This window comes from Tursiops truncatus (assembly GCF_011762595.2).
Source record: "Tursiops truncatus isolate mTurTru1 chromosome Y unlocalized genomic scaffold, mTurTru1.mat.Y SUPER_Y_unloc_1, whole genome shotgun sequence".
Classification (NCBI taxonomy): domain Eukaryota; kingdom Metazoa; phylum Chordata; class Mammalia; order Artiodactyla; family Delphinidae; genus Tursiops; species Tursiops truncatus.
Window position 1 is genome coordinate 3,732,656 of NW_022983136.1, and position 15,376 is coordinate 3,748,031.

Consider the following 15,376-nt stretch of genomic DNA (forward strand, 5'->3'; position numbering starts at 1 on the left):
GCAAAGATTTTTCTCCCATTCTGAGGGTTGTCTTTTGGTCTTGTTTATGGTTTCCTTTGCTGTGCAAAAGCTTTGAAGTTTCATTAGGTCCCATTTGTTTATTTTTGTTTTTATTTCCATTTCTCTAGGAGGTGTGTCAAAAAGGATCTTGCTGTGATTTATGTCATAGAGGGTTCTGCCTAGGTTTTCCTTTAAGAGTTTGATAGTGTCTGGCCTTATATTTAGGTCTTTAATCCAATTTCAGCTTATTTTGTGTATGGTGTTAGGGAGTGTTCTAATTTAATACTTTTACATGTACCTGTCCAGTTTTCCTAGCACCACTTATTGAAGAGGCTATCCATTTTCCACTGTACACTCCTGTCTCCTTTATCAAAGATAAGGTGACCATATATATGTGTGGGGGTTATATCTGAACCTTCTATCCTCTTCCATTGATCTATATTTCTGATTTTGTGCCAGTACCATACTGTCTTGATTACTGTAGCTTTGTACTATAGTCTGAAGTCAGGGAGCCTGATTCCTCCAGCTCCGTATTTTGTTGTCAAGATTACTTTAGCTATTCGGGGTCTTTTGTGTTTCCATACAAATTGTGAAATTTTTTTGTTCTAGTTCTTTGAAAACTGCCATTGGTAGTTTGATAGGGATTGCATTGAATCTATAGATTGCTTTGGGTATTAGAGTCATTTTCACAATGTTGATTCTTCCAATCCAAGAACATGGTATATCTCTCCATCTATTTGTATCATCTTTAATTTCTTTCATCAATATCTTATAATTTTCCACATACAGGTCTTTGTCTCCATAAGTAGGTTCATACCTAGATATTTTATTCTTTTTGTTGCAATGGTAAATGGGAGTGTTTTCTGAATTTCACGTTCAGATATTTCATCATTAGTGTATAGGAATGCCAGAGATTTCTGTGCATTAATTTTATATCCTGCTACTTTACCAATTCATTGATTAGCTCTATTAGTTTTCTGGTAGAATCTTTAGGATTCTCTATGTAGAGTATCATGTCATCGGCAAACAGTGACAATATTATTTCCTCTTTTTTGATCTGGTTTCCATTTATTTCTTTTTCCTCTCTGATTGTTGTGGCTAAAACTTCCAAAACTATGTTGAATAAGTGTGGTGACAGTGGGCAACCTTGTCTTCTTCCTGATCTTATAGGAAATCGTTTCAGTTTTTCACCATTGAGGACGATGTTGGCTGTGGGTTTGTCATATATGGCCTTCTTTATGTTGAGGAAACTTACCTCTGTGCCTACTTCCTGCAGTGTTCTTATCATAAATAGGTATTGAATTTTGTTGAAAGCTTTCTCTGCATCTATTGAGATTATCATATGGTTTTTCTCCTTCAATGTTAATATGGTATATGACGTTGGTTGATTCGCATATATTGAAGAATTCTTGCATTCCTAGAATAAACCCCACTTGATCATAGTGTATCATCCTTTTAATGTGCTGTGGGATTCTGTTTGCTAGTATTTTGTTGAGAATTTTTGCATTTATGTTCGTCAGTGATATTGGCCTGTACTAATCTTTCTTTGTGACATCTTTGTCCGGTTTTGGTATCAGGGTCATGGTGGCCTCGTAGAACGTGTTTGGAAATGTTCCTAGCTCTGCTATATTCTGGAAGAGTTTGAGAAGGATAGGTGTTAGCTCTTCTCTAAATGTTTGATAGAATTCGCCTGAGAAGCCATCTGGTCCTGGGCTTTTGTTTGTTGGAAGATTTTTAATCACAGTTTCAAGTTCAGTGCTTGTGATTGGTCTGTTCATATTTTCTATTTCTTCCTGATTCAGTCTTTGCACGTTGTGCATTTCTAAGAATTTGTCCATTTCTTCCAGGTTGTCCATATTATTGGCATAGAGTTGCTTGCAGTAATCTCTCATGATCTTTTGTATATCTGCAGTGTCAGTTGTTACTTCTCCTTTTCATTTCTATTTCTATTGATTTGAATCTTCTCCCTTTTTTTCTTGACGAGTCTGACTAATGGTTTATCAATTTTGTTTATCTTCTCAAAGAACCATCTTTTAGTTTTATGGATCTTTGCTATCGTTTCCTTCATTTCTTTTTCGTTTATTTCTGATCTGATCTTTATGATTTCTTCCCTTCTGCAACCTCTGGGGTTTTTTTGTTCTTCTTTCTCTTATTGATTTAGGTGCAAGTTTGGGTTGTTTATTTGAGATGTTTCCTGTTTCTTAAGGTAGGATTGTATTGCTATAAACTTCCCTCTTAGAACGGCTTTTGCTGCATCCCATAGGTTTTGGGTCGTCGTGTCTCCATTGTCATTTGTTTCTAGGTATTTTTGATTTCCTCTTTGATTTCTCCACTGATCACTTCGTTATTAAGTAGTGTATTCTTAGCCTCCATGTTTTGTATTTTATGCAGATCTTTTCCTGTAATTGCTATCTAGTCTCATAGCATTGTGGTCAGAAAAGATACTTGATACAATTTCAATTTTCTTAAATTTACCAGGACTTGATTTATGACCCAAGATATGATCTATCCTGGAGAATATTCCATGTGCATTTGAGGAAAATGTGTATTCTGTTGTTTTAGGATGGAATGTCCTATAAATATCAATTAAGTCCATCTTGTTTAATGTATCATTTAATGCCTGTGTTTCCTTATTTATTTTCATTTTGGATGATCAGTCCATTGGTGAAAGTGGGGTGTTAAAGTCCCCTACTATGAATGTGTTACTGTCAATTTCCCTTCTTATGGCTGTTAGTGTGTGCCTTATGTATTGAGGTGCTCCTATGTTTGGTGCATAAATATTTACAATTGTTATATCTTCTTCTTGGATCGATCACTGGATCATTATGTACTGTCCTTCTTTGTCTCTTTTAATAGTCTTTATTTTAAAGTCTATTTTTGTCTGCTATGAGAATTGCTACTCCAGCTTTCTTTTGATTGACATTTGCATGGAATACCTTTCCCATCCCTCACTTTCAGTCTGTATGTGTCTCTAGGTCTGAAGTGGGTCTCCTGTAGACAGCATATATATGGGTCTTGTTTTTGTATCCATTCAGCCACTCTGTGTCTTTTGGTGTGAACATTTAATCCATTTACATTTAAAGTAGTTATCGTTATGTATGTACCCATTTCCATTTCTTAATTGTTCTGGGTTTTTATTGTAGGTCTTTTCCTTGTCTTGTATTTCTTGCCTAGAGAAGTTCCTTTAGCATTTGTTGTAAAGCTGGTTTTGTTGTGCTGAACTCTCTCAGTTTTTGCTTGTCTGTAAAGCTTTTAATTTCTCCATCAAATCTGAATGAGATCTTTGCTGGGTAGAGTAATCTTGGTTGTAGGTTTTTCTCCTTCATCACTTTAAGTATGTCCTGCCACTCCCTTCTGGCTTGCAGAGTTTCTGCTGAAAAATCCGCTGTTAACCTGATGGGGATTCCCTTGTGTGTTATTTGGGTTTTTTTCCCTTGCTGCTTTTAATATGTTTTCTTTGTATTTAATTTTGACAGTTTGATTAATATGTGTCCTGTCATGTTTCCCTTGGATTTATCCTCGATGGAACTCTCTGTGCTTCCTGGATTTGATTAACTATTTCATCCCCATATTATGGAAGTTTTTAGCTATAATCTCTTCAGATATTTTCTCAGTTCCTTTCTTTTTCTCTTCTTCTTCTGGGACCCCTATAATTCGAATGTTGGTGTGTGTAATGTTGTCCCAGTGGTCCTGAGACTGTCTGCAATTCTATTCATTCTTTTCTTTATTCTGCTCTGCAGTAGTTATTTCCACTACTTTATCTTCCAGGTCACTTATCCATTCTCCTGCCTCAGTTATTCTGCTATTGATCCCTTCTAGAGTATTTTTAACTTAATTTATTGTGTTTTTCATCATTGCTTGTTTCTTCTTTAGTTCTTCTAGATCTTTGTTAAATGTTTCTTGCATTTTCTCTATTCTATTTCACAGATTTTGGATCATCTTTACTATCATTATTCTGTATTCTTTTTCAGGTAGACTGCCTATTTTCTCTTCATTTGTTAGGTCCGGTGGGTTTTTACCTTGCACCTTCATCTACTGTTTTTCTGTCTTCTCATTTTGCTTATCTTCCTGTGTTTGGGGTTTCCTCTTTTCAGGTTGACGGTTCATATTTCCCATTGTATTTGGTGTCTCCCCCCAGTGGCTAAAGTTGGTTCAGTAGGTTGTGTTGGCCTCCTGGTGGAGGGGACTAGTGCCTGCTTTCCCGTGGATGAGTCTGTATCTTGTGTTTCTGGTGGGTAGGTCCACGTCTGGTGGTGTGTTTTGGGGTGTCTGTGGACTTATTATGATTTTAGGCAGCCTGTCTGCTAATGGGTGGGGTTGTGTTCCTGTCTTGCTAGTTGTTTGGCATAGGGTGTCCAGCACTGTAGCTTGCTGGTCGTTGAGTGAAGCTGGGTGTTGGTGTTGAGATGGAGATCTCTGGGAGATTTTTGCCGTTTTATATTATGTGGAGCTGGGAGGTCTGTTGTGGACCTGTCCTGAAATTGGCTCTCCCACCTCAGAGGCACAGCCCTGATACCTGGCTGGAGCACCAAGAACCTGTCCTCCACACGGCTCAGAAAAAAAGGGAGAAAAAATAGAAAGAAAGAAAGAAAGAGAGAGAGAGAGAAAGAAAGAAAGGAAGAAAGGGGATAAAATAAAATAAGATAAAATAAAATAAATGTATTAAAATACAAAAATAATTATTAAGAAAAAAATTTTTAAGTGAAAAAAACAAAACAAAAACGGAAGGACAAATGGTGAAAGCAAAGCTATACAGACAAAATCTTACACAGAAGCATATACATACACACAAAAAGAGGAAAAGGGGAAAAATCATAAATCTTGCTCCCAAAGTCCACCTCCTCAATTTGGGATGATTCATTGTCTATTCAGGTATTCCACAGATGCAGGGTACATCAAGCTGATTGTGGAGCTTTAATCCACTGCTTCTGAGGCTGCTGGGAGAGATTTCCCTTTCTCTTCTTTGTTCTCACAGCTCACAGGGGCTCAGCTTCGGATTTGGCCCCGCCTCTGCGTGTAGGTCGCAGGAGGGCGTCTGTTCTTAGCTCAGACAGGACGGGGTTAAAGGAGCCGCGGATTCTGGGTCTCTGGCTCACTCAGGCCAGGGGAGGGAGGGGCACGGAGTGCTGGGCGGGCCTGCGGCAGCAGAGGCCAGCGGGACGTTGCACCAGCCTGCGGCGCGCCGTGCGTTCTCCCGGGGAAGTTGTCCCTGGATCCCGGGACGCTGGCAGTGGCAGGCTACACGGGCTCCCGGAAAGTGGGTGTGGATAGTAACCTGTGCTTGCACACAGGCTTTTTGGTGGCGGCAGCAGCAGCCTTAGCGTCTCATGCCCGTCTCTGGGGTCCGCGCTGTTAGCCGCGGCTCGCGCGCCTCTGGAGCTCCTTTAAGCAGCGCTCTTAAACCCCTCTCCTCGTGCAGCAGGAAACAAAGAGGCAAGAAAAAGTCTCTTGCCTCTTCGGCAGGTCCAGACTTTTCCCCGGACTCCCTCCTGGCTAGCCGTGGTGCACTAACCCCTGCAGGCTGTGTTCACGCCGCCAACCCCAGTCCCCTCCCTGTGCTCCGACAGAAGCCCGAGCCTCAGCTCCCAGCCGCACCCACCCGGGCCGGTGAGCAGACCAGCCTCTCGCGCTGGTGAGTGCCAGTCAGCACCGACACTCTGTGCGGGAACCTCCCCGCTTTGCCCTCCGCACCCGTTGCTGTGCTCTCTTCCGCGGCCCCGAAGCTCCCCGCTCCACCTTCCGCAGTCTCCGCCCGCAAAGGGGCTCCTAGTGTGTGGAAGCCTTTCCTCCCTCACAGCTCCCTCCCACTGGTGCAGGTCCTGTCCCTATCCTTTTGTCTCTGTTTTTTCTTTTTTTCTTCTGCCCTACCCAGGTACGTGGGGACTTTCTTGCCTTTTGGGAGGTCTGAGGTCTTCTGCCAGCGTTCAGTAGGTGTTCTGTAGGAGTTGTGTCACGTGTAGATGTATTTCTGGTGTATCTGTGGGGAGGATGGTGATCTCTGCGTCTTACTCTTCCACCATCTTCCTCAACTCCCCCTCTATTTCTTTTTAAACAGAGAGGACAAAGGAAAAAATTGCAAACCAATGATTTACCAGAACAGTTGGATTTAATCTTTTCTCATAAGCTTGGATGTGAGGTGAATTCCATGCTGGTGCGGAGAGGCTGAGCCTTTTGTATTATCACCTGAACCTACAGAGCTAAAGAAAGGCTGGTCTTTCTCACAGACAACAGGGTACAGGCCTTTGACCAAAGAAGGATATGACACACTCGGATTAATAACTCTTTATTAAGAATTCCAACTCCAAACATTAGAAAGCAGCAACAACAACAACAAAAAGTTCTCAGAAGAACTTAAGGCTCAGCGTTGGCCACAACTATGAGAGAAACGGAAATAGATTGACTTGACTGAGAATGAGGTAGGTGGGTGTAGAGGGGATCAGCGAATGGTGTATCGTACATAGGGGACCTCCACACCCTCGCCGCTCTCGTCGTTGCAGCACAGCTCAAGCACCAGTGCTTGAATGTGGTGTCCCAGCTTTTGCTTTGATACTCGTCTCACTATTGCTGTCATCCTGGGGTGAGGAAAAAGAGGGTCAGGGAAGTAGAAAGAGAGGAAAGGACTTACAGAGACAACTAAAGTAAGGAGAACAGTGAATATGAGTCGCATAGCTAGCTGATGCTTCCCACCCCAAGCAGGACCTGTTTCTGCCTTCCCACTGGCCCGACTCACGGCTGATCCAACTGTTCCTTGAGCTTGCTTGCTGTCATGAAAAAGGAGTAGAGCATGGATCTACCTTGGCACAGCATGGTGATCTCTAACTTGTGCTCTGTCTGAAGAGGGTGGAAAGGAGGAGGGGCAACAGTGTCACTGGGATGGACAGTACCAGTAACCTGGGCAACCAACACCACAGGTGCAGTGAGTCAAAGGGCCTTACCTTAAAGTAGTCAAGGAACTGCTTGAGGGTCATCTCTTCACCATTAGGCTGCAGCCCCTGTACCTCAAAGCGATCCCACAATGTCCACTGCTGGTTATAGTACTGTGGGACAAAGCACAGAGTAAAGCACAAAGAGTAAAACGGGAGCAAGCCCAGATCATATGCTCCTCTTTATTTCACAAACATGCCAGTTCCATTCCTACTTTGCACAGGTTCAACCAATGAACAAAGGATACACAAAATTAAAGAAAGCCTCTCACCTGGTATGATGAAAACCAGAGCCAGTTCTACGGAGATAAGATACACACAACCTCCACACACACACACACACACACACACACACACACACACACCACACACACACACACACACACACACACACACACACACACACACACACACACACACACACACACCACACACACACACACACACACACACGTCCTAAGGCAATAAGACAGATAACAAGAAAAAGAAAGACAGGAGAAAAGTGAGAAACAAAGCTCAATTACTTACCATGTCCATTCCACTCACCCTGATATCCCAAGGCCGGAACAGAAACTGTCGATTCAGATTGGATTTTTCTATGGTGTCCATGTCTGTAATGGTGACTGCCCCGCCCTCCCCGCAGCCTAGCCCAATCATGGCAAAGTTCTTGAGCAGCTCACAGCCAACGGCCCCCACACCCACCTGGGAGGTGGCCAAGAAGAGAGGCAGAAGATGGTTAGGGTCACTGGCCTAACAAAGCCACTCACCAGTCCTCACTCCCCCTGGAGACGGCAAGAGGGGGTAAGAGGATCTACTACTGCATATTTAAGTCCCAGGGCCATAAAAATCCATGGTCATCTAAGGAAAGAGGCACAAGACTGGGAATAAAGGACCTGGTATGAAGAAAATGGAGAAAGGGATGAGATGAGGGTACAACCAAACACCCTCCCTTGTAAGCCAAGAGGAGACTCCAGAAGAGGTGGCCAGAGGCTAGGGGACATAAAGGTAGCTTTTGACCAAAAGGATCTCTCAGCAAGAAGTATCTCTGCTTGCCCAGCTTCTCTTGCAGGCCGGAGCCAAATACAGCGACCTGCCCATCATAACGGTTCTGGCACTGAGTCATGTGAAGAGAAGAGAGGGTTAGAGAAAAGGCACCTTAAAAAGAACCACAATAATGCCTTCTCCATGGGCCCCAATCACATACTGGAAGGCACGTGTCCTCTGTAAAGGCCTCTTGGTCCTCAGGGAGACACTCAATGGCATCAAAGTACAGCCACTGCATAACAGGCATAAACTTTCCAGAGCAGGCCTGAGGAGGGGGTAAGAAAGAGGAAGTGATCACTGGTTAATCAGACCTGGACAGCAAGCAGCAGGGCCAGGAAGGAACCTGGCCCACTCCCAGCACTGTCCTTCTCCACTCGCACTGACCTTCATAACCTCCTGGGCAGCCACGCCCCCAATGAAGGAATTTATGAGTGCCAGATCCCCAGCAGCCACGTAAGCCAGCTTCCGGATGAGGTCTTCATCCAGACTCTTTTGCTGCACTGCTGGCAGAGCTCGAGCATTCACAGCCTGTGCTAGGGTCACCAGTTCCGTTGCATCCTCTTGGAAGGAGAAAAAGAACAATCACACCGCTGTGGGGAGAGGGAGAGGTAGAAAAACTAAATAGATGAAGAGGCATAGTGGAGCTTTGGTTCAAGGACCTGGCTGGCTTGCCCACCCATCTACCTCATTGTGGGGCCGAGGGGGCTGGCCATGCTGGGCACAGAACTGGTGCAGGGCCTGGAAGCCAATGTGCAGCTGAGGAGGGCGAGAATACTTGGCAAAATCTGTTATCACGAAGTCTGGCTCTGCCAGTGAGGTGGGCAAGGATTTCTTTGGAGAGCAAGATATCAGAATGAAAAAAGTAAAAAACGTAGAGATGCCTGGAACCCTACAGCACACCCTCCTGCTCATACTCACAAAGCTTATCTCCTTAGTTACTTTGATCTGACTGACAACGCCTCCACAGACATAGTCAGAGAAATTGGAGGTATCACAGATACTAAAAGTGTAGGGACCTGGGGGATGAACAGAATGAAGGGTTATCTGTCAATTCATTCCTTCCCAAGACCAACAGCACTATCAAAACAGGAATGGGAAAACCTCCCACTCCCTTCCTCCCCTAACCCCCTCCCCCATACAGTGGGAGTTTGGAGTTAACAGATGTAAGCTATTATATACAGAATGGATAAACAACAAGGTCCTACTGTAGAGCACGGAACTCTGTTCAGTATCCTGAGATAAACCATCATGGAAAAGAATATGAAAAAGAATGTATATATAGATAACTGAGTCCCTTTGCTGTAAAGCAAAAAGTAACACAACATTAAACATTAAATCAACTATCCTTCAACTAAGAAATATAAATAAGGTATAGTACATCATAAAAAAAACAACAAAAACACAACGCTGATTTCTTCAGACAGCACAGGTACCCTATGTCTAAATGCCACTCTAGAGAAAAAGAAGTAAGCCCTGAAAGGATCCAATGGCAGCTACATAATTTCTCTAGAACAAACTCAAAAATAGTAAAGGAACACAAAACACAACTCCAAAAAACTAACATTCACAATTACCTTCCATCCATCAAAACTTACCAGAACACGGATCTGTGGCTTTAGTTTTCATCAAATTTGTAAATTTTTGGCCATTATTTCTTCAAAACCTCTTTCGGCCCACCCCTTTGTTGGGAATTTCTTTGACATGTGAAATATATTTATAATAGTTGTTTTAATGTTCTTGACCAGTGCTCTGACATAACAGATGTGATTAACAAAATTAACACACAAGAAAAAATCAGGAGATTTAACAAAGTAGAAGAAACTATCCGAAATACAACGAAGAGTGGGAGAAAAAGACAAAAGAGTCAAGTGGCTTAATATACATGTAATTCGAGTTCTGGAAAGAGATAATGGGGTGGCAGTGAGCTGCGAAAGTAATATTTTCAAAAAAAATTATGGCCAGAAATTTTCCCAATTTGATAAAACTATAAACCCATAGTTAATATAAATTTAATAACTGCAAAAGAGACATGGAGAAAACTATACTAATGTATATCATAATCCCATTGATTAAGATCAGTGATAGAGAAAATAAGCACATTAGATACAGAAAAACAAGGATAAGAATAGTAGACTTCCTGTGGAAAATAAGGCAGGAAAGACAATAGAGCAGTATCTTTAAAGCAATGAAATCTAAAATGCTACACTCTGTAAAAACAACTTTCAAAAACACAGGCAAAATGAGATTTCAAGCATTAAAAAGCTAAAAGAATCACCACCAGCAGATCCCATTCCACAACATACATTAAAGGCTTTCTTTGGCAGAAGAAAAATGGCATCAGATGCAAATGTAGAGCCACAGAAAAGTATACTGGAAATGGTGATTATGTGGGTAAAAACAAACTTTCTTAAATCTTTTCAACAATATAACTGTGAAGTCAAAAATAATGTATTGAGAAGTTTATGGCATACACAAAATATACGACGACAGCAAATGGTGAACCAGAAAGTGGAAATATTTTGTTGTAAGTTTTTCTTTAATATGTGCGGTGATGAAGTATTACTTAGAGATTGTTATACTATACATTCTAAAACGGTTTAAAGAAAGAAAGAGATATAGTCAATGGGCCAAAAAATAATAATGGAATCAAATACTAGTGGTATAAACCTTTTCTGCCTGTAGCTCAGTTCACATGTCTTTATTAAGGCTACCTGGACACATCTCTTCTAAGTCCCAAGTCAGATTTCAGAGAGGCATCTCCTCTTGGACTTTGGTACAAGTCAAGACTACAGATATGTGTCACCTCTTGGGCTGTGGGTCAGCCCACACCACAGGGACAATTCTCTCTTTGATCTGGGCAACCATTTCTTGCCCCACCAGTCTTGGCATACCCAGGACTTCGATCTCTAGGGGAGAGATGCCATTGAGTTCATTCATGCCCTGAACTTCCATGAAGGAGACGAAGTCACCGCTCTCAAACCCGTGTCAGGCCTCATCCAGGCAGGTTACAACACCAGGGTTGTCCTGGTTGGAAGAGAAGTAAAGAAAGCCTCAGAGGTAGGATCAGGGTACCAGGAGCATAAAGGAGGACTATGGCTACCCACATGCCTGCCAGAACCCCTGGGGCCAATCTCCTTACCTTGGTAACCATAGAAATCATAGCACTGAGAGGCTGCTCCCCATTGGAATCCGTCAGGATCATCTCCTCTCCAAAGTCACAGAACAACTGCCTGTAAAAGGACACAACAGGACTGGTGCCTGAGACCCTTAGACATAGTGAATACTTCCTAAGAAAGCTTAGCCATCACTGCCCACAATCAGTGCTCGTGCCAACTGGGGAGAGGTGAACATGGAGAATGGAAAACCTGGTGGGCTGAGAGTAGCATTACAGCACTGGGAACCAGGGGGTCTTAGCCTGGGGCCTGGGAGGAGCTGGGGATAAAGGCAGAAGCAGGCACTCACCCAAACAGACCCCGAGTGTCTGCCACGACCAGCTTGATTCCACGGCTGTGACAAAACTCACCCACCCGCAGCTGGTCCTCCAAAGAAGAGTCGGTAAGGACCACCACCTGTAACAAGAAGGAAGCTCATGCAAAGGGACTGGCATTGGGGTGAAGGGAAATAAGAAAATAAAGGAGAAAGGCAGGCCAGGGGTTGGCAGAATGTCAGGACTAAAGCTTACTGGTTCAGACCTTTTCTACAAATATTTACAAAGTATGCATGTCATACTCAGTGAGGATAAAACTCAATGAAGAGAAATATGAAACCCCACACTATGACAAGAAAAGTAAAGCAGTATTAGGAGGACGGAATTTGAAGACCAACTAATTCACTTATTTGAAAAACACCCATTCCTGCCTGCCTACAACCCTGCATGTCCTGGGAGTCAAACAACGGGTCACAGTCTGTTCCCAGTTAAAGTTTGGGTTTATCCCCAAATCCTACACTCATCTGCTTCAATTCTCAAATAAAACAAAACGGAACAAAGCAAAGCCTGCTCAGCGATGATTTGTAGGGAATCTTTGAATTCCCTTCCTTATTCACCAGGATAAGTTCCTACTGCTGCATCAGGAGTTCCAGTGCCCAAGTTCTCTGGGAAACCCCAGGGCAAGCACCCACAGGGCTGGTCCATTAAATAAATACTGAGCAAACCAACCAGGAAAAGGATCTGAGAGTGTAAGTCAGGAGGCAGGGTGATGCTGCAACGTACCTGGAAACCACTAAGGAAGTCATCAACAAGGGCCCCAGTGTAGGTGGTGACGGGCACATAGCTGTTGAGTTCAGCAAGGTGGGGCTGTGATGCCTCAGCCCGGTTCTTACCGATGTCCTCCTCCCTTAGGCAGAACTACAAGGAGGTACAAGAAGGAAAGAAGTGAAGTGAATGCAGACACCAGGGGGTTTGGTGCTTGGGCAAGGGGAAGGGATCCAGGAACAGGTACCTGGGATGAGAGGTCAGCCCACTGGGCAGTGCCCTGGTCATGGAGGGTGACAGCTTTGACCCCACCAAGGATGATGTTCTTCGCAATCTCCACCCCTAGGCCCCGAAGGCCCGACACCAGCACAGTGGAAGTCTGGAGATGCTTCATAGCCTCATGGCCCAGGACATACCTGCCAGATTTGAAGGAGACTCTAGGTCAGGGCTTGGCCCACCCAACTCTATCCTCTCTGTGCCCCCCTCCTGCTTCGCATTCCCAGGCTCAGCCATACTCACAGCTGCCGGGAGTAAAGACCCTCATCTATGTCTGTTGCACTGCCTGTTTTTGGCATTCCCTAGGAATGGAGGGGAAAAGAGTTTCAGCAAGACAGCAAAAAAAAAAAAAAAAAAAAACAACGCTTAAATAAGAGGTACTTTCCCACCAACCACAATACCATCCCACCTCCAAGATTTAGGGAAAAGACACTCACGTTGGTCGGTTCTGATGGCACTTTGAACATTACAGAACACGCAGAAGGGCAATCAGAACTTGCTTTTGGATCAGGCCCAGACATACAACGTTTCTTCAATAGTGGCAAAGTGGACATCTTTAGACAAAGGAGCCAGATACGGGGAGGCTTTTCTCTTTTGTTAGTGGTAACTCTGGTGGAGAGAAAGACTTAAGTACTAGCATCCTCATTTCAAGAACGGAAACATGAAGACATGCTAGGTACTAGAGCTACTCTGAGAGGGAGGAAAGAGGAGGCTGAGCTCAGACAGTTCCTTTTCCCTAGGAATGGAGGATAAAAAGTTTCAGGAAGATAACAGACTAAAAGACTGAGTGAGCAGACACTGGCTAGATTGAGAAGTCTGGCTGGGCTTCTGTGACTAATGATGCAGAGCACCATGCAGGCTGAACAGATGCTGAGAAGGGGATCTAGTATGATGGAAGTGTGCTGGGGGAGGGGTTGTATGATAACGATATAGGGGCCTATGAGGCTGAAAGCAGAAGTTGAGGGCTTGTGAATGAAGATATTGGCAACTGGAAAGGCCCTAGGGGAGACTATAAGGCAAGATGTGGAGTAACAGGATCTTAAAAGAAGGTGGGAAAACCTGTTTGCTTTTGAATGCACAGGTAGAGCCCTGGGCAAGACTGTGAAGGTGAGTCTCTGATAGGGCTGGTGAGAACCAAAATTTGAAAGGGTCTATCAAATACTGGTGCAGGGAAGGATGTCTGCCAGATTATGTATCTGAAGAATTCCTACCTGGTATCTGGTCCCCCGGGAGCTTCTGAGAGAAGATACTTGGGATTATCTGCAAAGAATTCTGAGACGATGAAGAGGGGGGTATTTTCTAACAGCAGATATTGGGTTAGTAGTAAAGCATTTTAGTGAAGGACAAAGTTGGATTCGGAGGTGTTTCTGATGGAAAATTATAAAATGGAGTTTGGGAAGGTCGACGACTAAGTAGAAATGCTGGGTGTAGGAGCACTTCTTGAAGATGCCATAGGAAGGAAGGTCTTCAACGGCACATAATAAAGGTCTATAAAGGGAAATGCTAAAACTATATATATATATATATATTTTAAGTAGAAATGCTGCGTACAGAGTGATCTCTGACAGATGAGACTACCTGGGTGAGATGTGAGGAAGGGGTCTCTGAGAACGAGTCAGGGTCTGTGGTATTCCATAGTGTTGTACTTTTTTAGCTCTGAAAGGTGATTAGGAGGAGGAAAAAAGGGAGTGAAGTGTGAGTAAAGATGTTAAGAGAAAGGTCTCTTTTAGGGAAATGAAAGGGAAACAGACATTGTCAGGGCTCCGGTTCCTCTTGGAAGCTGTGAGGATAGTAATTTTGGTTTAAGGTCTTCAATGTAATACACTGACTGGGAATATTGAACCTGGTGCTATAACAAGCTAGACCTGTGAAGGAATAAGGTTCTTGGCTAGAATTGTTGGACCCGAGGCTCTAAAGGTAGGAACTGGGCCTCCGGATCCCTGAGGTCAGATTTCAGAACACAGGCAAGACAGAGTAACATCGGCTCCGCCCCAGCATCCGCCCCAATGCCGCCTCTCCAGCCCAGTTAGCCACCTCCAAGACCCTCCCGAAAAGCCTGCCCGGGGAGAGGTGCCGAGAAAGGCCGTTTGTTACAAATGCCCGTTCCCAGGGTCGCTCCGCCGCCAACTCCATGTGGAGCCGAAGCCAAGCCCGGCCGCCGCCCTCTTTTTACTCCTCCTCCCCCGCCGGCTGGCTGGAGGAGAGCTGCGGCCGCCGCAGGCTTACCCTCTTCCACTGACCACGCCTCCTTTACCTCAACCGCCGACATAAAATGGCGGCCGCTGAGCCGGAAGCCCAAACAAAAAGTTTGGTCCTGCTCGCCGTCGCACCGGTAGTGAATCACTGGTGACGTCAGCAGCCCCTGGGAGACTCATTACTGAGTTCTGCCGTGTGCTGACGGCAGAAGGAAGACAGCTCCACCTAGTGGCTGCATTCAGTAAAATGGGTATAAACTGAAACACGCGTAGTTACATCGCTGAATCACTCTGAGGGAAGACAGCAAGCTAGAGAAGTCAAGACTTTTGTTCTCGAATTACACAAGACACTAGGTGTTAAGGGACTTCCTGAGTAGAAGTCCGTGCCGAAAGAGACTTGCAACAGAGGCATATGAAAGCAAACGGGTGCTAAAGTTTCCCGGAACTGCTTATGATTCTTCTTGACAGCACATATTTTAAGCATTTAAAATTTCTACTCTGCCACCTGAGCGCTCTGATTTCCGTTACTCACTCTTGAACTTAGTAAGTGACTAGGGACCAATGCCTCACTGTCCTCTTCTATACAACTGTGATAACAGCAGCCACCTGATATGGTCAATATGTTATGAAATTTGAAATATTATGTACATGGAAATAAGATAAAATGAATACTCACTATTGTGTAAAAAGTTTACAGCAATGCTGTCTATGCACTAGACACTAAATGTTAAGTTTAAATATTCACG

The 15,376-nt window shown here is 44.0% G+C and overlaps 1 protein-coding gene across 1 annotated transcript; it reads right to left on the reverse strand.

Moving 5' to 3' along the window:
* Positions 1–6,267: 6,267 nt before the first annotated feature.
* Positions 6,268–14,719, reverse strand: LOC117310648 (ubiquitin-like modifier-activating enzyme 1). Its single transcript, XM_073799790.1, is given in 18 exon segments — positions 6,268–6,572; positions 6,731–6,831; positions 6,936–7,037; positions 7,470–7,673; positions 7,741–8,037; positions 8,128–8,232; positions 8,352–8,525; positions 8,652–8,798; positions 8,886–8,983; positions 10,859–10,991; positions 11,107–11,197; positions 11,430–11,536; positions 12,178–12,312; positions 12,407–12,575; positions 12,679–12,737; positions 12,873–13,044; positions 13,647–13,707; positions 14,662–14,719. Coding segments are annotated over 18 exon segments (2,334 nt in total). The 5' UTR covers positions 14,705–14,719; the 3' UTR covers positions 6,268–6,436.
* Between the last annotated feature and the right edge of the window lie 657 nt (positions 14,720–15,376).